Raw genomic sequence first — 23,974 nt, 5'->3', positions numbered from 1 at the left:
GTTTGGCAGATGACAGTTTAGATTTAGATATTGGCTCGTAGGTATGAATAAAAATGAGAATGTAGTTTATACTCCAAATTTTGGAGTACATACTCCACGCGGTAGTATCTACTCTTATGTACGGTGAGTAGAAACTCATCACATCAACATATTTTTATTCATATGAAATGTATTATAAACTTATACTTAATGCTCATACTCATGAGAACGTACTCGGAGTTTATACTCCTGTTTTTATTCATACCATCCAATTTGTTGTGTTCCTTTGCAAACATTTTCAATTTAAAGCTTTAGCTAAATAATAGTAACTTATAACTAAGTAATATAGCAACTAAATTAGTAAACTATATTAATTTTCAGTTGAAAATGGATTTTTTTGGTTGACTTTTAAAATTTTGTTGGTGTATTTTTTGAAGAAGATAGATTTTTTGTTTTTTCAGTATTTGTTACTGTTTGAATATATTACTATATGAAAATTGAAAATATGACTATTTTCAATATGCGGGATCCCGCAAATACCGAGATCCCGCGGGATTGAAAATTCGTAGTCCCGCAAATACCGAGATTGAACTCAGGCGCGGGATTGGAAGCCCTAGTTGCGATAACTTTGTCGAAAATCCAGACCAACCTGAACGCACTCCTTGTGGTAGGTATGATGTTTTTTCATGGGTTTATATGGCTCCATATGTGCCCATGAGTTTGGCGAAAGATGTTTAAGGTTTCGTGACAAGGCTTTGGACAGCCATCCCTTTATTGTGACCACGTTTTTCATTCTTCTTCTTTTTTACTTTTTGAGTGTATAAAATTTGGAAATTAATATCATTTTGATGGCTGCCAAGGTCGTTCTAACAATTGGAACTTTGTAAAATTATCAACATTTTATTTTACAAAACATCCTATGTTATTTTTGAAGCATTCGTTACTCATTTTGTTCAATTTTAGTCCAGAAGACATATTTATCCCTTGTTTTGTAACTACATAATATATGTTTGAAACTAAAAAGATTTGACCTGCAAATATTAAAATTTATATTTTTTTAAATTCTCGGAGGGGGCCATGGCCCCCTCTCTGGATCCGCCCTTGCACTATACAGTACACTACACCGTGTACGTCTTGTGCTTACTTTGCCTGGCAAAAAACTGTCTCAATTTAAAGTTAGTACCTTTATACTACTTTCAAGGTGATTGAAAGGCTAATGCTATGAAACAATTAACTGAAAAAAAATCCGCCAATTGCGATCAGAAAAACTATAACCATACCTATTCCCATATTTGATAGAGCCAAAGGAGATGCTCGAAATGTTTTGGGTATCATACAAGATAAAACAATTGGCGGTTTATACAGAATAGGGATGAAACACGGAACAATAAACACACTTTTTTGAGTCATCAAATAAAATGATAAAAAGAGAATTTTCTTTCGAACATGTACCCGACGTTTAGCTGCCTCTAAAAAATCAGAATGAAAAAGAAGTGGAAGACCAATAATGAGATGGTACAATAATCTAAAAAAAGATAGCAGGCAAAACCGGATAAACTAGCTGATTATCTAAAAAGCTATCGACCAATTGCTCTACTGTCTATAAATCCAACAATCCCCAAAGCTATCCCAATTGATCGAGCAGGTTTTAGACCAAATCAAGGTTATACAGACCAGGTGTTATCTCGCTGTACTTAAATAGAAGCCAGCTTTCAAAGAAAACTAAAGAGTTCTGCTATGATCATAGATCTCTCAGCAGCTTTCGTCACAGTCTGGCGAAAAGGAGTGATTTATAAACTCTTGCGCACTATTCATTGCAAAATCATCGCTAGATTAATAGAAAATATGCTCACCGACAGAGTATTTTAAGTAACTATGGGATCCGAACACCCAGAGAAAGCTCAAAAATGGCCTGTCACATGGCTCGGTACTCGCGTTATTGTTTTTTAGCCTTTACATTTCAGACATGCCGACAACAACATCAACAAAGTTTGGCTATGCTGATGACTGGGCTTTATTAACCCAAACAAAATCACTAGAAGAAGCTGAAGAGATTCTGACGGAAGACCTAGAGGTTATGGGAAGTTACTTTCAAAATGGAGAGTTCGCCCTAATGGTTCTAAAACCGAAGTAACCTGCTTCCACAAGCAGGTTAAAACAACAATCTGGCGTCAACTACTCTCAACGTTCACTTTGATAACACACGACTCGACCACAATAACATCAAAAGAGTGATTTATAAACTCTTGCGCACTATTCATTGCAAAATCATCGCTAGATTAATAGAAAATATGCTCACCGACAGAGTATTTCAAGTAACTATGGGATCCGAACACCCAGAGAAAGCTCAAAAATGGCCTTATTTCAAGTAACTATGGGATCCGAACACCCAGAGAAAGCTCAAAAATGGCCTGTCACATGGCTCGGTACTCGCGTTATTGTTTTTTAGCCTTTACATTTCAGACATGCCGACAACAACATCAACAAAGTTTGGCTATGCTGATGACTGGGCTTTATTAACCCAAACAAAATCACTAGAAGAAGCTGAAGAGATTCTGACGGAAGACCTAGAGGTTATGGGAAGTTACTTTCAAAATGGAGAGTTCGCCCTAATGGTTCTAAAACCGAAGTAACCTGCTTCCACAAGCAGGTTAAAACAACAATCTGGCGTCAACTACTCTCAACGTTCACTTTGATAACACACGACTCGACCACAATAACATCAAAAACACCTAAGCGTGACTTTGGACAGAACCTTAAGCTTTAGAGAACTTTTAAGTACAGTTGCCGAGAAGCTAAAAACTAGAAATAACATCATTTAAAAGCTCTGCGGCACAATATGGGGGGCATCGGCATCCACACTCAGGTCTTCAGGCTTAGCTCTTATATACAGTTCTAGTCAAAAGTCCGTACCCCCCCTCGTATCTTTTGAACGGTTATACCAATAATAGTGAAATTTGGAGGAAGGAAATAAACGGACGTAGGCTTCTTAACTAGTTATGACAGGTGACGTAATAGTGACAGATGACTTGACAGCGCCACTGTGACGGATAATTTTAAACGGGACCTTATGGCAAGTGACACCTCGTTTGAAAGGTATTGCAAATACCTATTCAGTCATACTAATTTTGTTTAAGTTTAAGCTAATTTTGAGGAATAAATGAAATAAATATAAAATTGTAGTTTTGCATTTAATTAATAAAAATTCAAAATTCCGCCTATGAATACTTGTCAAAAAGGTTGACGTTGACGTAAAAACTACTAGAGAATTGAAAAACGTCAACTCTTTTGACAAAAAAACGATAGGCGGACATTTGAATTTTTATTAATTAAATGCGAAACTACAATATTATATTTAATTAATTTATCCATTAAAATCAAAATCAACTTAAACCCAAAAAAAATTAGTATGACTGAATAGAAATTTTGAATACCTTTCAAATGAGGTATCACTTGCCATAAAGTCCCATTTAAAATTATCGGTCACAGTGGCTCTGTAACGTCATCTGTCACTATTACGTCACCTGTCATGACTAGTTAAGAAGCTTACGTCCGTTTATTTCCTCCCTCCAAATTTCACTATTATAGGTATAACCGTTCAAAAGATAAGAGGGGGGGTACGGACTTTTGACTAGCACTGTATATTCCGTAGCTGAATATTGCACACCAATATGGATCAACAATGCTCACGTTAAAAAGATTGATGTCCAGCTAAATAACACAATGAGAATAATTACTGGAGTAATCAAATCTACACCAACCCATTGGCTACCAGTGCTGAGCGACATTCCACCACCACATCTTCGCCGATCAATCTGCTAACCACAGAATATAACAGGATCCTTAGCAACACGGTGTTGCCGATTCATAACTATATAGAAGATGCACCAAAAGTCGACTGCGCTTTAGAAAATCTCCAATACAAACCGCAGAATCAGTCGCAACCACTGGGTTCAACATGATCACCAGGTGGATCCATGAATGGTCGAAAGCTCAAGCAAATATAGTCATACCTTGCATCACAGAGACACCACCTGGATTTGACCAACTACGTGATTCTGGTGCACACTTAATCGCGTCAGAATTCAAGATGGTCAGATGTACGTACATGTTGCACTGTAATGATATGATGCCTCAGCTGGCGAGCGGCCGGCCGATCGAAGGAGTATCCGTGTTGACGCCTCCCCCTCTTCATACCCCACTAGACGAAACCGAACGAGAAGTGGCACGGAGAGCGTATTTAAAACGAGGAGAAGAACCATAGGATCAGTTATTGCTAACGTATTGAATTAGCAATAGCTCGATGGCAGAGATGCACCGGGTTGAGGTGATACTGTGCCTAGGTAGACGCCGCAGTACTGACGTGGCATTCCACCGAAACCGTTACCGCAGTCAGCGGCAGTAATGATGGACTGGGTGTCGCTGTTCAATGTCATCGCATTGAATTGAAATGCGATGTCTCCGGGTCTGAATTTATGGCTATGTTGATTCCATCGTTTTAATATTACTACATGTTATGTTATATTTTGATGACAGTAATAAGTATGATGTTATTTTTCCTTTGCAGAAGATAGAATTATATTTTATTATAATTATATTTAACTATATGGTGTACAGCCAACCCAGGGAACTACCCATTTTTAGTTTATATTTTATTTTATTTATTTTGAACTGTATATAATTATATATATATATATAAAATATATTTACTTTATTTTTAACCTGTTTTACTGAGTCTGTGGTCTTGAAAGAGCTACCCGCCATAGCACCGTCATACAGCTGTGGCGAGGTCCAATCTATTAAGCACATAACGAAGGAGTGCCACTAGTGAGCCTAAGAGAGCAGTTCACAAGATTTCCTGTTTGTGACGATCGAGTCTTCTTCTTTGTATATTAGGCCTCTTGGCCTGTTCTTAACCGATTTTGAGCTTGTATTCGTAGCTGTGATGTTGACTGCCAGCTATCTCGCCACCTTTTAAAGGGCCTTTCTATTGGTCACTTGCCTGTTGGAATCTCTGGCTATACGGGCTATTCTCTCGCTGTCCATTCTCGTCACATGCTGATTCCACCCTCGTCGTCTCTGTCTTCCCCACCGTACTATATCTTGTATGTTACAGAGATCTCTTATTCTGTCGTTCGGTATTGTGTCTCTCCGTGTTTTCCCAGTTATTGACCTCAACGTTCTCATTTCTGATGTTCTCAGTATCCTCTTGGTTTCTGCAGTGTGACATCTTGTTTCTATCGCGTACGTCATAATCGGTCTTACACATGATTTGTATATGCGTACTTTCCCTTCCAGCCTCATATCTTTATTTCTCCAGTTAACATCCCTCAGACATCCTGACACGTAATTGGCTTTATTTTTTTGCTCTCGGACGCTCTCTTTAACATCTCCATAACTACATATTTCGACTGCCAGATATTCGAATCTCGAGACTTGTTCAATTAGTTCGTTGTTAATTACTAATTTGCATCTTATGGGTTCCCTTGACACTACCAGGGATTTTGTGCCATTCGCTGTAGGTTACTTTTCCCGTACTTTTAATGTTTTATATGATTTTGTCCGTTACTAAATTAAAAGGCAATGGGCTCAAGCTATCCCCTTGTCTGATTCCCGAAACGAGTTTCTACTTGCGATGTTAGTTCATTCTCGACTTTTATTCTGGTTTTGTTCTTCGTATTGATGTCCTTAATTATTCTTATCATTTTGTTGGGCTGATTTTTCTCCTTTAGCAATCTTAGCACATCTTCTAATCTTACACAATCGAAGGCTTTAGTCAGATCTATAAAGCACATAAATGCAGGTTTATTATATTCCAGTTCTCAGCAATTTGTCTGGCTATGAATTTGGCGTCTATTGTGGACCTATTTTTCCGAAAAACTTGTTGTTCCTCACTAATTGTGTATTCTTCATTTATTTTATTGGTAAGTATTTTCGTTAAAAGTTTAAGAGTTGTGCTCAGCAAGGTGATGGTACGGTAGTTGGTAGGGTCTTTGCTGTTTCCTCTCTTGTGTATTGGTATTGTTATACTCGTCCTTCATTGGTCTGGTACACGCTGGCTACTATTACTATATACAAATATACACGCTATTATTTATTGAAAGAGAATCTATGTTTTCGATTAAGGTTTCTCCTCCGTATTTTAGGAGTTCATTTGGTATCCCATCGGGTCCTAGACGATCGAGTCGATTGAAGTATTTTTATATCGAGTCAATTTTAACGTTTATTGTAATATGTATTATAAATTTGTCGAAATGTCATATGCTAAGCTAAATAAATAAGTTAAAAATACTTACTTCTTCATAACCACCCACATGTTTAAACATATCCACAGCCAAAGGCGCCAGAATGGCGGCCACATTTCCAATTGCATTAGTAATTCCCATGAGTGTACCCGCATGGTTGGGAGCGATATCTATGTGATTCACGTGGAAACCAATTAAAATACCGGTATTGCAACCTACTGCTATAACCAACATAAATACTGTTAAGGCTTTTTCTTCTGAACCAATAAAACACAGAGTAAGTAAGGCAACAGACGGTATGAATACACCTAAAAAAAGAAGATAAAAGAAGTAGGTTAGTTAGTGTTTAGGTAAAATAGATATATTTGAATGTTTTTTTGAATACAGTCAACCAATGAGTCTTAACAAGACAAATCTATCCAGAAATAGAAGAGGTTGTTAGCAGTTGAAAGTTGACAAATATGCATTATTTTTACAGTTTTCAAGTTTACTAGTGGTTGTTTTTAGTGGCGAGAATATGAACACATTGGTTTTTGTGTCAAAAAAGTTCAAATACATCTTAAAATATTATCTCGTAAATTAAAAATTTTCGCGTCAATTTAATCTAATTGTACAGTACTGTGGACCACTATGTATGTGAATGTTGTATGAAATAATACATTAAGAAATATAATAAAAAAATAGATAAAATGGATATGTTCTCTAATACTGGATATATACTTTTTGTAGATAATTTGTGTAATATATTTGTATAACTTTGTAATCTTATCTTAACGACATCCTTAAAATTTGGTCAAAACTAAAAATTAGTTGTTCGTTATTAGCTGGCATTGTTTTTATTTAAACAACATATTCCAAATGGCACAAAAATTGTATTATTCGTTTTAAGAGTTAACTTAGATTTTACTTTTTCAAGTTTTCACTAAAACACACAAAGTTTATGTTTTTTTCTCGCATTCGCACAAAACATATGCGAAACACACGACAGCATCAAAGCATCTTACAGTTCGGAATATTATTAGAAATATAAAACTTATAAAAATAATTTATAGAATCAGATGCAAAGAAATATAAAAATGTGAAAGATGAAAAATAAAAATGATCGGTGTATAAAGGCGACGGGAGAAAATATTCGCCAGCAACCTCAGGATCATAAGAAACTAAACAAATTGTCCGGCTGGAAGGACCAATGCATGCGACGAGGAAAGTATTCATCGACTAATACCTGAGGTTTCTTCAGATATTAGCAAATTACTTTATTCTACTTCTTCATGTGCCTTATCCTTTAAGGACATTGGCGATCATCACGGTCCATTTAACGGTCATCTCTTTCCTTCCACTTTCCCTTGTATAACTAATTACATTAACCCATATTTTTCATTTCTTTTTTTGCGCGATTTTTGACCCCCCCCCCCCCCCCCACCTGCGTTACGTAATACTTGAACGGTCCCTTATACGATTTAATGAAAAAATGTAAATAGTTCTAATTATATTGTGAGACGAATTAATAATAATTTGAAGGATGAAACAATGAAATGGATATGCATTTTCTGACTGTGGTTCTGAATGACACTCACATGGAAATGATGACAACAGGTAAGATTTTGCTCCAAACTGCAGTACAAAAAATATTCTGATATTTACATTCATTAAAATTCAAAATAAAGTTTTATGCTATTTGGAATTTATAATACAAAGTGATTCCAGTATCTGAATAAAATATCGTTTTAGGGCATAGGTTCATACCTATACTGTTAAATATTTTTCTACTAGCACCAACAGAAGTAATCTTATTGGTAATAAGGTAATCAGCAATAGGACTCATCACCAGATTCAACAGGCAATAGATTAGATACGGAAGGGCAGACAAAGTACTGTTCTGTAAAAAAATAATACGTGTTGAAGATTCTACACCCTAACTTCTTTTTATCCAATACTTACCGATGCGATGTCGTATTTTAGAATTTTGTCCATGTATGTTGGTATTTCTGTAAGCATCGTCCAGAAGCCCCAGAGATCGCCGAAGTGGCACACCAAAATCGCCCAAAATGGAACTGATTTAAGGATATCTTTCCATGGCGTCGGTAATTGCTAAATTAACAAAAACACTAACATTGTAATAAACGAACACATCACCTACAGTTTCCAACCAACAGTTTTAGAACAGGGTTCTAAAACTGTTATGGTATGTTTATATGAGATTAGCCACACTTCGGTTGTAATAACAATTACATATTTTACCTGAAACATGCTTGACGTTTCAATTTCAACTCCGGAAATCGTTATCAAACACTTAAGAGAAATTTGTTGAGAAGGTGTGTATAACCCACAATTGTTGTTATTGAGGTTATGTCATTTATTTATTTATTAGGCTCAACAGACCTTGTAGGCATAGGGCCTACACCGCCTTCACCACCTCCCTCCATATCCTCCTGTCCAATGCTAGTTCTTACCATCTTTCAATGTTATTTCTCTTCAGGTCTTCGTACACACTGTCCTTCAATCTTTTTCTTGGCCTGCCTTACCTTCTCTTTTGTATTGGTCTTCATGAGAGTACCATTTTTGGCATTCTTTTACTTCCCATTCTTTCGATGTGGCTCAAATATCGTATTTTCTGTGCTTTGATCGTCGTCGTTATCTTTGGCTCTTTATACAGTTCTTCAAATTCTTTGTTGGTTCTTCTTCTCCACTAACCTTCTATTTGCACACCCCCATATATTACTCTTTGATTTTTCTCTTCCTTCTTTCTGAAAGGTCTGTTTCTGAATTTTTCAGCACCCATGTTTCGCATGCGTATGTTACTGTAGGACTGATAACAGTCTTATAAATTCTGATTTTTGTTTTTCTTGATACGTATTTGGATTTCATTAATGTTCGTAATGCTCCATACTTTTTAGTTCCTTTAACTATTCTTGCGTTTATCTCCCCTTCCTCATGACCATTTTATCTATTTTGTATTTTGGCTTCCAGGTAATTAATTTCTTTGGCTCTTTTGAACAGGTATGTTTTTCTCCATCCATTTGTAATATGTATAATGTTATTTTCTTTTTCTTTTTGGATCTCTCCCATTATCATATTATACCGTTGAATCCGCGAATCTTTACCCGTGCGTCATTATTTAGAGCATACGAAATAAGTTGATAATAAGTCGGAAATTGAAATTTACTAAACGCAACAGCAAGTCACTTACTGTCACTTGCTGTTGCGTCTAGTAAATTTCAATTTCCGACTTATCATCGACTTATTTCGTATGATTTAAATGATGACGCACGGGTAAAGATTCGCGGACTCAACTGTACTTTGTCTTTTCTTCATTTATTTTAAGTCCCAATTTTTTGGCTTCTGTTATTATGTTTTTCATTAACTTTTGTAGTTCTTTCTTGCTTGTTGCTAATAGTGTCAGATCATCTGCAAATGATATGCATTGGTGGCCGTTTTTAAATATCGTTTCTTGCATGTTTATTCTGATTTTCCTGATCATTCCTTCCAATGTCAGATTGAATACAGTTGTTGATAGTGAGTCTCCTTGTCGTAATCCTTGGTTTCAAACTTTTCGGATGTATGCCCTTTCCATGCTATTTCGTTTGTTGTGTTTTCCATCGTCATTTTTACCATTCTCACAATTTTACTTGGTATCCCCAATTATTTCATCAGTTCGTACATTTGCTGTCTGTTTACTGTGTCATAGGCCTGCTTAAAGTCGATGAACAAAGCATTCCTACATTTCTATAACCATCATAGGCAAAGACAAAGTACATAGGCAAAGTACAAAGTACAATATTTGCTTACTTATAACGTAACTGCAATAACAACAATTGGCGGTTATACACACCTTCTCAACAAACTTCTCTTACTTTTTTGATATCGATTTCAGCAGTGGAAATCGAAACGTCAAGTATTTTTTAGGTAAAATATGTAGGCTAATTGTCATTACAACCAAACTGTGGCTAATCCCATATAAATATAACATTTAATATACGATATATTTATTATAACGTTTATAAATACCTCTTTTTTCTTGTTGGTAACAATGCCATCTTGAATGAACTTAAGCTCGTCTTGGGAGATATTCTTGTGTTTATGGGGACTGTCTAATCCCAAGAAGATCCAACAAGCTGTCCACGTAAAACCAACGCCCCCCAATAAGTAAAAGACAGTCTGCCATCCTAGTTTTGATCCTGAAATTATTCCCACAATGGGCATCACAATGACTGTACCAAGGGGACCACCTAAAAAAATTCAAATATGAGAATTCTCAAAACCAAAAAAGGAAAATAGTCAAAATATAACAAGTAATTGGACTTCGTAAGTCCTAGGTTTCACCCAAAGTAATCGAAAGTAGAACCGGAAGTTGATGTTTGAACTCTTCGTGTAACTTTACGTCGATTGATATACGATTTTACTAATTTTGAGTAATTTTTACTAAACTTTGGGTCATCATTGTTTAAACAGAAATTACTTCAAAATCCGAACTAAAGATTTCAAACAAGATTTCAATACGCTTTGATTTATGTGTTACATGTATTGTTTCTGCGACTTTAATGGCACTTGTGGTTAGAACTTTTTAACCGGAAATGATATAAAAACCCAAATTTTACATTTGTTCTCATTTTGCTGGGACACGTCAAATGATATAGCGCTTATACTATTTCGGTGACTTTAAAACAGTACTTACTTACGGTTGCAAGTCTAAAACCGGAAGTCCGATGTCAAATTTCTCATCATTAATACCATCCTTGGGTTATAAGCATTCATTCGACACCTCATTTGTCATTCTATCTGTATTAACCCTTAAACGCCCAAGGGTGGGTAAAAAATGTCCACCTAATGCGTATTCCCTGGTAACATATTTATTACGTGTTTAAATTTTTTTTTAAAATTATTTATTGTTAAAAAGACAGCCCATTATCGAATGTTAATTTGGTTCTACCAATATTTTTGAAAATAAAAGCAGCATCTTGAGTTAAATATGGATGGGCATAAAAAGTACACCCTTGGCAAAACTTGTTACTAAAGGTTTCTATATAATTTCTCGTTAGTAGGAAGATAATCCATATAATTATCGATGTATAGTTACATAATCTACATAATTATCCGCCAATGAGGAGGCTGAAAGAAAGAATATGGAGAAAATCGACAAATCTGAATTACTGGCTTTTACTGGTATGTTAATTTTGATGTACATTGTAATTTTGTTGTAAGGTTTGTAAATTGTTTATATTAATATTTTAGAAGATGCTGTGTTCATTAAGCATAAGATTCTTAAGTTTAATCCATTTTCAACAACTCTCAATAAATATATTAGCTATTTTCGAGGTGGACATTTTTTACCCACCCTTGGGCGTACATGGAACCTAAAAAAGGTTGGGCGTTTAAGGGTTAATAACGGAGGAGTTGTATTCGCGGACGGACAGAGTCATGAAACCGGAAATATACAGTATGCCCCTGTAAGTTGTATCCATATGGAAAACTTTTTTATTATTAATTTTACGAAAAAAATTATTCTTTATAAAAAGTTCTGCATGGTCCAAAACCCAAGATTCAACCGTCAGATATCAAATTTTATGAATGTTATACGAGGTATGTCAAACAGTTTGAATTTCACTCAAGAGTAAAGTAGCTTTATTTTTCACAATATTGAAAATTGCTATTATGAAAAGTTGTTTGGAATTAAAAACTATATTCTAATATGCAATTACATCCTTGTAATTGAAAAAAAAAATTTGAAAAATTATGGATAACTAACATTATTTTCAGTTATTTCAATTCTGATAACTTTGTTATTATTAATTTTACGAAAAAAAGGGATTCTTAATAAAAAGTTCTGGATGGTCTAAAACCTAAACTAAAACAATCTTATATCAAATTTCATCAATTTTATACGAAGTAGTCAAAAAAGATAAATTTAGATCAAAAGTAAAGTACCTTTATAGTTCAGAATATTTCACTTAGAAGGATGTAATTACATACTGAAACATACTTTTTAATTCTAAATAACTTTTCATAATAACAATTTTCGATATTGTGAAAAATAAACGTATTTTACTCTTGAGCGAAATTCATATTTTTTGACATACCTCGTATAAAATTGATGAAATTTGACATAAGATGGTTGTATTTTAGGTTTTAGACCATGCAGAACTTTTTATTAAGATTTCGTAAAATTAAAAATAAAAGAGTTATCTGAATTGAAATAACTGAAAATAATGTTAGTTATCCATAATTTTTCAAAAAAAAAAATTTTTTTAATTAAAGGATGTAATTGCATACTAGAATATAGTTTTTAATTCCAAACAATTTTTCATAATAGCAATTTTCAATATTGTGAAAAATAAAGCTACATACTTTACTCTTGAGTGAAATTCAAACTTTTTGACATACCTCGTATAATATTCAAAAAATTTGATATTTGATGGTTAAACCGTAGGTTTTGGACCATGCAGAGCTTTTTATGAAGAATAACTTTTTTTGTAAAATTAATAATAAAAAAGTTTTCCATGTGGATACAACTTAAAGGGACATACTGTATATTTGTTCTCGTCTTGCGAAGGCGCCTCGAATAATATATCACTTGTACTACTCCGGTGGCTTAAAAACAGTGTCGCATTTTTAAAACCGGAAGTTCTAAGTCAAATTTCTCACCTTTAGTACCATCCTTGGATTATAAGCTTTCATTTGACACTTCTTTTGTCATTCTACCTGGTATAATGACGGAGGAGTTATATTCGCTGTCGGACGGACAGACAGCCTAGGCCAAATTTCTCACCTTTAGTACCATCCTTGGATTATAAGCTTTCATTTGACACCTCATTTGTCATTCTACCTAGTATAATGACGGAGGAGTGTGTTCACGGACAGACGGACGTGGATAATTCAAAGTTTTCACATTTTTTCAAAATTGGGTGAAAACAAAATATAGGTGGCTGTTAATAATATATACTGATGGCCAAAAAAATACAATACCTAGTTTGGTCAAAAAATTAATAATGAGTGGCTCCTCTTTGATTTTCTATAAACTTATTCAGATTCTATTCCTATTGCGGAATACTCACTTAGATTCGTCCTATGGCATGCCACAGGTCTACTAAGTTTGCTAGAGCACGTGGCAATCGATTTAGGTTTCGACCTACCATATCCCATACATGTTCGATGGGTGACAAATCAGCTGATCTTGATGGCCACTCCAAAGGCTTTATACCAGATTCTAGCAATATGAGGTCTTCCATTATCCTGTGGAAAGATCGCCTTTGGAATGGTTTATAGGGAGGGATGTAAACCCGGTTGCAGTACTTCACCAATATATCCTCGATCTGTAAGAGTGCTGTAAGAGGAACTAGAGGTGATCTGCTTCCCAAACACATAGCACCCCATACCATAATGCTTGGTTGTTGTGCTGTGTGTCAACAGTAGTTTTCAGTATTCGAATTAAATAATGAAAACGGACGTTTTCTAAAATAGTACCTTGAGTGATTTATTTATGAAATAAATTTGTTATACTTTTCATACTTTTTCATACTTTTATGACACCGATTATCTACTGTTTCTATTCTGGATATCTCGTTTATTTTTATCGATGTTCCAGTTAAATACAATCCCGATTACCTGTCAGTTTGTTGACATTCAAACAAAATAATTACTTTGGTATAGGCAAGCATAAAGAATGCCGAATGTCCAACAGCCAAAATAAAAATTAATTAGATATTACATACATCAAATGGAACCAAATATGAAAAAAAATATGCTAAAAATAGGAAAGAAGACAAAATAAGCGATGAAACGAAGAGAATATGTCAAAAAGTGAAAATTGACGGCGAAACAATGTTCCTCGTTAATATACAATTGTTCCGTTGGTGGTTTACGGAATCAATTAAATGAAATTAAAATAAGTGTAAAACAACGAACAATAATATATTTATTTATTTTTGGTTAAAAAGGCGTGCTTATATCTCGTAAGAGGGTTTGTTATTCTTTGCGGGACGAGGGTTTGTGTCAGACTGCTGTGGCTGAACTAAAAACACATGTCTGTGGTTTTACGTTGAAGACTAATTTATTGACATAAAGAGGCTGGCCCTTTATCTGGGCCCGGATTACGTACACTCGATACGCATCGTATCCGCCATATTTTACTGTAGCGCCTTATGGGAAAACATGGCGGATACGATGCGTATCGAGTGTACGTAATCCGGGCCCTGGTGTTTTAAAAGCTGAAAACATTTCTGTAGTTTTAAGGAGCGTCTTCCAATGCATTTAAAAATGATTTATTGACATAAGGTCTGATAAGGTAACTATTTAATGGGGAATTTTGTTTCCCATAAATAAACTGAGACTGAACATGGCATTACATCTGGTTTCGTATAGAAAGAGATGTGAATTTTAAATGGCCCACATTATTTCATTTTGAAAAAGTTATTAAATATTAAAATTTAAATTAGCATTTAAAAAATAGTAAAATAGTAATTGAAGCGTGTCGCCACACAACAGTTAAAAAATTGTTATTTTGTGGTTTTGATGTTACAGCCGAATTTGATGTTATTTTCTTAAAATACCACAAATTCTGTGACAAATTCAAACTAATAAATTATCTGCTATTCTAAGAACAATATATGACTTCTAAGTTACTATTTATAAAATTGCATCATAATTGTTTGCTTGACAAACTTAATTTTTTTAACCTTCCTTGCTCACGCAAACGTCAAATAGATTTCTATTAACATCTTTCTAATTGAAGAAATTAAAATTGTACAAGTCATGACCCGACCGCGACGGGAAATACAATAATTCTATGTGGTAGTATCGAGAAGCGACAAACAATTTAAGTTTTAACGAAATAATTATATTGTTCTATTTCAAAGCCACTGTCGCTTGTCTATGATTGTCTTAGATGACTCGACAAAAAAAAAACAAATTTAATATAATATAATAGTCCCCCGTTTCATACCGCTAACGCGGCTTTGGCATTATAGCGGGGTAGTCTGCTATCTCTAGGACCTAAGTAGTCCAGAAGGCCACTGCGCATCCGCTAGGAAAAATATTCTGATTCGGATTTTTTGCACAATCTTTCTCAAAAAGGACTCCTTTTAACAAATTTGTATGTTGCCAGGTCCAAGAGTGAGTCAAACATTTTTTAAACTTTTTTTTTGTTTTTCCCTAAAATTATTTTTTTTTGCATCGAAAAAAGTTTTTTTAGATTGTTTGGATCATTACAAACAGAAAAGGTCTTTAGTGACTTTTCTCTGAAGTTGATAGTTTTCGACATATACATATAAGCGATTAAAAATTTAAAAATTGCCAAATCGGCCATTTTTAACCCTCATAAACTATAAGAAAAACTGAAAATTTCAATGTTACCAAGGTAGATAGTACCTCGATTGATGAAATCCCGAAGAGTTTTTTGTAATACAATATCGAAAACCCCTTTGTTTTTAAATTGCTAATCAAGCGGGCGTGACACTACATATTTTCAACCGTTGCATGTATGTAATATGCGTAAATATATGGACGGAAAAATATTCTGAGTAACTTTTTTTGTCACCACCTTGATTGAAATGGTCTCCTTTTAACAAATTTTCATGTTGCCAGGATCAAAAAGCATCCAAAAATTTTTTTAAATGTTTTTTTGTTTTTTCCTAAAACTAATTTTTTTGCATTCGACAATTTTTTTTAGGTTTTTTAGATAATTCCAAATAGAAAATATCTCAAGTGACTTTTCTCTAAATATGATAGTTTTCGAGATATAAGCGATTGAAAATTTAAAAATTGCAAAATTGGCCATTTTTAACCCTCAAAAACTATGTGAAAAACCGAAAATTTCAGTGTTACCAAGGTACGTAGATATTCTATGAGCATCGATTGATGAAATCCCGAAGAGCTTTTTGTAATACAATATCGAAAACCCCTTTGTTTTTTAATTGCTAATCAAGCGGGCGCGACACTATTTTCAACCCTTGCGTTGCATGTAGATGTAATCGGAAAACATTTGAAGTTATGCAAGCGTTGAAAATAGTGTCGCGCCCGCTTGATTAGCAATTAAAAAACAAAAGGGTTTTCGATATTGTATTGCAAAAAACTCTTCGGGATTTCATCAATTGATGTTTAAAGAATATCTATCTAGCTTCACAATATTAAAATTTTCAGTTTTTCACATAGTTATGAGGGTTTATGAGGGATTATGAGGGTTAAAAATGGCCGATTTCGCAATTTTTAATCGCTTAGGTATATATAAAAAACTATTAACCTAATAGCCACTTTACACCATGCAACTAATTGCGCAATTAATTGCACAATTTCTTGCAGCAATAGAAATTGCATCGTGTCATACGCGAATTGCACATAAAAGCTGCAACTTCTTGCAGCAATTTCTTGCTGCAAGAAGTTGCAGCTAGATAGAACATGTCCTATTTTTCATGCAATTTTTTCTGCAATTTGGGTATATTTTTAGTAACTTTTAAGGCTACACTGTTTGTTTTGACATTCTGTCATCCTAAAATTCAAACTTAATAATTTTTGACAAAACTAGAGGAACTTTTTACCAATTTCAAGCTTCACAGATAACATTATTCTGGTGGAGAACTTTAAATAGAGGTTAAAGAAAGTATATTCTATTTTTATTTCTTTTGTATTTAACAACATGTTTCCTTTTGTAAACGAATAATGTATTATAGGTATACTTGCATTAGGTATTAATTGATTTTGTTATACATAATACATATTATAATTTTCTTAAATTATATTCTAACATTTTTAAGCTAATGTATCTGATAACTCTACTCAAAAAATTACATTTTTAATTTATAAAAACAACATAACCTAAAATTTATGGTATGTCAAAGTTTCTGTCCATTTACCATTTCATGTCAGTTTATGCAATTACTTGCACTGTGTAATCACTTTATTGCAGAAAGCTAGTTGCAACTTATTGCAGAAGTTCTTGCTGCAAGAACTTGTGCAATAAATTTCGCAATTACTTGCATGGTGTAAAGTGGCTATAAGAGAAAAGTCACTAAAGACCTTTTCTGTTTGGAATGATCCAAAAAACCTAAAAAAACTTTGTTCGATGTAAAAAAAATAATTTTGGGGAAAAAACAAAAAAAAAACGTTCAAAAAATTTTTGACCCACTTTTGGACCTGGCAACATGCAAATTTGTTAAAAGGGGTCCTTTTTGAGTAAGATTGTGCAAAGAATCCGAATCAGAATATTTTTCCTATCGGATGCGCAGTAGCTTTCTGGACTAAATACAAGGAAGGTATTAAGAGGGCCAGTGCTACGCTTCAACTGCCTATTATTACCCCTGGTTTTACCGAAGGTATTAATTTTATTCAGGCTGAGTCGACCTAAGACCTATTAGACATTTTTAAAAATGTAGACAGCCTTTCTAATCTGATTCGTCCATTCGGTTTTATTCTGCTCAGCTTGATGCCAGTAGACAACATCGATCATCAGACGTGTGTAAATTGTGTTAGAGAGTAGATCATAGACTGTTCAAAAGTGAAAACCCTCTGTAATTGCCACATTTGAGCTGGTCGCCTCTCTTGTGTAGAAGGCACATCGAACAACGTTCCACTCCTGAGACATTTGCTCTTCTTTCCATAGCCTTGCTATTATCTTGTGAACTTATAATAATACTACTTGTCGGGATTTCATTAGTTTCTGGTACTTTCGTTGTTTCTTTTATTTTTTGGCTAACTGCGACAATTTTTTTGTACAGTTGGTGGATTGCCTTCGTTCTTATTATCATCATGACTTAGGTTCGCGGGAAGTCAATTATCATGGCGTTATTAAGGGTTTCCAACTCTTCCATCATTTTAGTCTCATATTCTGTTTTATTTCTCTTGTGTTTTGTTTTCCTCACTTCTGAGCTTCTTGTAAGATTCAACCGTTGCTCGAGATTTTTTTTGATACATGATCCTCTACGATGATTTTTTCTTCTAGTAACTTCCTCGCACTCAGCAATGAACCTAGCACACTTTCTTCGAAATCTTCCTTTCCTAGTATCTGATTTGCTGCTGATTTGATGACTTCTTTACATATACCCCATTTACGTATCACTTATTGTGGGTTCGGGTTCTGTAACTAAAGTATTTATCAGCTCATTGAACATCCGCTCGTATCTTTCCGCCACTACTTTTTCATCATCCTCAATTTTTTTATTACTGTAATGGAAGTATAAAATGTTGTGCAAAGAATATAAGTAGAGGAACATTTACACCCTGTATTTTTTGGCTATGTGTGATCAGACCAAAACGTCAAAGAACGTATAACACATTATGTTTTCATACTCTTTCATAATAATTAAATATTTTGTCTATATTAAATGAAGCTGTAGCCAATTCTGCAGAATGATATTTTAGAGACAAGGAAACAGTTCCAGGGCAAGGAATGCAGTACTAATGAATAGGGAGTATGAAAGATTACCATTTTTATCCGTGCTTCTGTTCCTTATCTTTATGTCTCTACTATATTTACTACTACATATTATAATACTTATTTTTTGATGTTCAATTTTTTTTCTTTTCAATTTATACAGGGTGTCCCGAAAAAATTGGTCATAAATTATACCACAGATTTTGGGTTCAAAAATATGTTGATTGAACCTTACTTAACTTAGTACAAATGTGCGCATAAAAAAAGTTACAGCCCTTTGAAGTTACTAAATGAAAATACATTTTTTCCAATATATCGAAAACTATTAGAGACTTTTTACTGAAAATGGACATGTGGCATTATTATGGTAGGAGCATCTTGAAAAAAAATTTATAGTGAAATTTGTGCACCCCATAAAAATGTTATGGGGGTTTTGTTCCCTTAAACCCCCCTAAACTTTTGTGTATGTTCCTATTAAATTATTATTGTAGTACTATTAGTTAAACATAGTGTTTTTAAAACTTTTTTGCGTCTCAGTACTTTCCCGAAAAGCCAGTTTTTATCGAGATATTTTGAATATTTGTCAAATCCACCACATATTTGTATATGGTTAAGTACGATTTCAGAGACCTGGTAATAATATGAAAATTTTATAATTTGCATTTTTATAATATGAAAAAATACTAAGAGGCAAAAAAGTTTTAAAAACACTGTGTTTAACTAATGGTACCGCAATACAAGTTTAATTGAAACGTACACAAACATTTGGGGGGTTTAAAGGAACGAAACCCCCATAAAATTTGTATGTAAAGATATTAAAAAAGAAGCCGCATCTCGATAAAAACTGCCTTATCGAAAGAATACTAAGAGGCAAAAAAGTTTTATAAACATTGTGTTTAACTAATGGTACCACAATAATAATTCAATTGAAACGTACACAAAAGTTTGGGGAGGTTTAAGGGAACAAAACCCCATAAAATTATTATGGGGTGTATAAATTTCAATGTTGTTTTTTTTTAAGATGATCCTGCCATAAGAACGCCACATGTCCATTTTCAATAAAAAATCTCTAAGAGTTTTCGATATATGAAAAAAAAAATCGATTTTAACTTCAAAAGAGCTGTAACTGTTTTTGTGTGCACTATTGTATACATATAGGTAAGTGAGGTCAATCAACCTATTTTTGACCACAGAATCTGTAGTATAATTTATGACCAATATTTTCGGGACACCCTGTATATCGCAATGTTTCAGCACATCCAAGCATTTATATAATAATCAAAAATAAATTACATTTGATATAAATATACAGAGAATTTAAATTTAGGTTCTATTTTCGTCACTTAAAGCTTGTACACAATTGAACTGCATGCATAATTTAAATAAATCTATTTTTAGAGCAAAGTAGTATGATTCTCACACAAAATTTAAATCATTATTAAATGTCAGAATTATTGTATATAAGAAAAACGTATAGTTGGCTTTGAAATATTTAAATATGCATTCAAATTTATTATTAGGAAACCTATAATAACTGATATGGGTCACAGCAAATGCCAAAAGATTGATTAATCAGGTTATTAGTAAAATCATGACAGTAATTCAAAATTGTAAAATAAAGTTATGCGATATCATGAAACCTCGAGAAGAGACAATAAATAAGGTCTAAGATCACTTAAAGTACTTGACATTACGAATAGTACTTATGGCTATTAAATAAGGGAAGGATCCATTAAGAAGTCATAGTAGATCAACGTAAGATAGGAATTCAGACACTTCATCCATATCTACAGGCATCAGCATATTGCCACCCTCTATAATTTGGTCCCTACAGAAAATCTAAAAATATGCAAAAATCTATATAATTTATTTGTGAAAGGGGCATTTTGTAGACCAGTTTTCAACTAAATTACATTCAATAAAATCTATTTGTTTTATATTTATAAAAAACAAATAATATACTATTTCAGTTAAATAAAGGAAGAGTTACAATTCTGTCTTTTGGGTCCCCAGACAAAGACGAGTATTAGTAATAGGGCTTTTCATTCACAGTCATTTGTTTCGAGCTTCTGTCATGTGTCATATAATATTAATATATCTACGTCACGTTATTGGTATTCTTTTTCTCATGATCATCTTTCAGCGCGTCACAGTTTTTCGATTTCTTTCTAACGCATTAAATTGAATGTGACAGAAAAAAAGGCACGTCCGTGATTACAGACATTTACAACATTTATTCTAGTTATTCTAGTTGTCGATAGATGGCGCCATAATAAAAAAATATTTTTTTTTTAATTAGATAATAATATTACAAATATAATCTGTATAATTTATAAGACTATACAAATCAAAGAAAATACCATTTTATAAATGCAAGAAACACATTTGATTTGTTTTTATTCCAAATTGAAAATAAAATGTGACAACTGTCAGATTTAACTAAAATGTCATGTTAGAATAAATGTCATAAATGTGTATTATCACGGACTTACCCTTTTTCCTATCATTTGTTACACACTGAAAAATGCTCATGAAAAGGACAATATATACCAATGATACAAACCAAAGACATATGACGTAGATATAGTAGGTAATATTATACGACACCTGACAGAAGCTCGAAACAAATGACAATCGATGAAAAGCCCTATATCGTAGTGTTGATAACTCAATTTGTAAAACAATTGCACTTGTATCACTGTTTCTCCAAAGATGCGATATATTAAAATTATTCGATAAGTTTTGCATTTCTCAACCTTAGGTAATATTACCTAATATTAGGTAATATAATAAAAAAATATTACATCTTCTTGACAATAGTAACTTTGTTGTTGTGACTTTTTTTAAATTTATTGATTACCGTTTTATATTTATCTTTATAGGTACTAAGCTTTGTTTCTCAACCAAGAGGAGTAAATTAAAAAGATAGATTCACACCCAAGAAAGCCACTAGAAATATCACCAAATACATCTTTTTGGTTGATCATATCGGCCTTTGACGGTCATCCATAAATATTATATTATACTAATACGTCGCTAAAGAGTTCTAAAAACAATTGTATTTTATACAAAAAAACAGACTAAAAATCTAAAAATTAAAGGAATAACGCAGAAAATACAAAAAATCGCTGATATAACTTAATTAACCTATAAATTTGTGTCAAAATTTGATAACAGTGGAGTAAACTTGCCTGAGGTTGGACCAATTACAAACAAGCTTTACGGCGAGGGAAATTTGAATTACTTCTCTTGGTTTAAAAATAGACTATAGTAATAGTCGGTATGATGTTCAAGCTGTTTAATGTCGAGTTCATCAATCTCCTAAATAGTGAAAAAAGATTAAACACTTCAATAAAATAACTTTATATAAAATACGTCCACCGGGATAATAGCCATTTCCTAATGATCAGCTACGAACACTGGACTTCTTTTAAAATAATGCCACCAAAATCTATTGACTTACCTGCATATACGAATCCGGCAATTTTGGCTCTGCTGCTGAGCGGCACCCAGGCGCTGATCAAATGGTGAATGGATGGATATATAAATCCTTGCATCAGTCCCTGAATTATTCTACAAAACATTACTCCTAGATATCCGAATTGAGCACCGCAAATAGGAATGAGTATTGAAAATAGTGAGCAAATAACCATTGCTCCGGATAAAAATAATTTTGGACCGAAGCGTTCGGCAAGTTGACCGGCAGGAATTTGAGTTAGCACGTAACCCCAAAAGAAGGAGGATAACATCACGTTTTTGCTGCCTGCCCATTCTGGATAAGTCTGAAAAAAGAAAGGAGATATTACTAAACTTCTCTATAACACAGTTGCAAAGATTAAATATGAAAAGATTTTTTTAAAGATCGCAATGATCTATATTATATGGGTAATATTTACCGCACAGTAATTGATGTTTCATGTACAGTTCGTTTAACTATTTAATTTTAACTAGTCAAGCGAACAGTAAGTGCAAAACGAAATCCAAAGAACCAGAGATCTAAAGATTTCTTACACTGATTTTGGTTAGCTTCAGTCTCAAGTCTCCATGTTTTGTTATGTCCAACCAATTCTCCTTTACCGGTAAATCAGTCAGTTTTTATAAAATAAAAAACTGACTCATCATTTTGGAATTCAGCTAGTCCTTCTTAATACTGCATATTTGATATATTATCAGACAAATCCACGAACATTGGCTGCATCATCTATTTTGGAAAATCAATTTGTTTTATATCAAAAAATCTTTATTTTAAATCAGCAAATAGAATATTCTGATGATTGACAATAACAAGTAGTAAAGAGGTATCAGTTACTTCACATTTTTGGAGCCAATGAAACTGTTCAAAAATTTTGTTGTTAGTATGTTTCATGTTTCTGACATAACTCACTATGGGTACTGAAACCAAATATATTCGCTTTGCATCGACAAGAGTTTTATTTGTTCCTCGAAGATGCGTATTTAATACATTTAGTTATAAAGATTTCAACTAAATAATTCACAAATGCTTTACCATCGATTGTGAACAGATACTTCATTTCAGATTTGTCATTTAAAAAATCGTTAACAGAAGCAAACAGTTCCATAAATATTTTCAAGCAGTTCCCTTCAGATAGGCATCTTACTTCAGTATGAAATAAAAGTCTCACGTGGTCTTTATTTTTTCTTCACAAAATAGCTTGAAGAGATGCTCACATTTGGCATTAGATTTAATATCATTACCTTACTTTATCAAGAAATGTAATGAATACATTTTTTAAGAGGTGGGATGTTTTGAGTTACCAAGATTTCCTTATAAATAACACAATGCACAGGAATCAATCCTGGATTCGCATCTTTCATGAATTTTAAGCAGACATTTTTCTTGCCCATCAATCCATCAGCAGCACAAGATGTAATTTATCAATACTGTCTCAATGTCTCTCAAAGTTTATTCAGTTATTTGCACTGAGAAATTTCTTGTTTTCAGCTTTTCATCAAGTTGTTTTTCAATATCTTCACCCATTCCGTCTATTCTTCCACTAACAGTATTTTACTGAGTGACATAGCTTTTAGATCTTTGTTATCTTTTCCAGGAACCGTTTTAAGAGATGCTGATATTGACGGTTTTATTAAATTCTCTCCTAATAGTTTTAGCGACGAATAAAGAAATCTGATAACTAGCCTCAAACACACGATTATTAGTTGAAGTATGAGAAGAAAATAGAGACTTTAATATTTTTCACCTAAATCTAGCATTGCAATTAAATGGCCCGGAAGGAAAGAGTTAAAAGTGTCGAGTCCATATTCGAAATGCCCCCCTTAACAATCAAATTGCCCCCCTGTGGGGCGTGGGCCCCACGTTGGGAAACACTGGCGCATAAACGGGTGGTGGTGGTCTCTGAAACAAAACTAA

General features: G+C 33.5%; 1 protein-coding gene across 1 annotated transcript in view; it reads right to left on the bottom strand.

The window, feature by feature from the left end:
• LOC126882015 (putative inorganic phosphate cotransporter) overlaps window positions 1-23,974 on the bottom strand; it is a 177,266-nt gene that overhangs the window by 2,264 nt on the left and 151,028 nt on the right. The window contains exons 4-8 of the mRNA XM_050646785.1: window positions 22,049-22,367; window positions 10,233-10,453; window positions 8,166-8,315; window positions 7,971-8,103; window positions 6,276-6,532 (exon numbers count right to left, since the gene is read on the bottom strand). Of these exons, the coding sequence (XP_050502742.1) occupies window positions 6,276-6,532; window positions 7,971-8,103; window positions 8,166-8,315; window positions 10,233-10,453; window positions 22,049-22,367 (1,080 nt within the window). The remainder of the gene's footprint in view (window positions 1-6,275; window positions 6,533-7,970; window positions 8,104-8,165; window positions 8,316-10,232; window positions 10,454-22,048; window positions 22,368-23,974) is intronic.

This window comes from Diabrotica virgifera, chromosome 3 (genome assembly GCF_917563875.1).
Source record: "Diabrotica virgifera virgifera chromosome 3, PGI_DIABVI_V3a".
Taxonomy (NCBI): domain Eukaryota; kingdom Metazoa; phylum Arthropoda; class Insecta; order Coleoptera; family Chrysomelidae; genus Diabrotica; species Diabrotica virgifera.
Note: the sequence above shows the minus strand (reverse complement) of the source record. Positions and strands in the feature narration are given on the sequence as shown.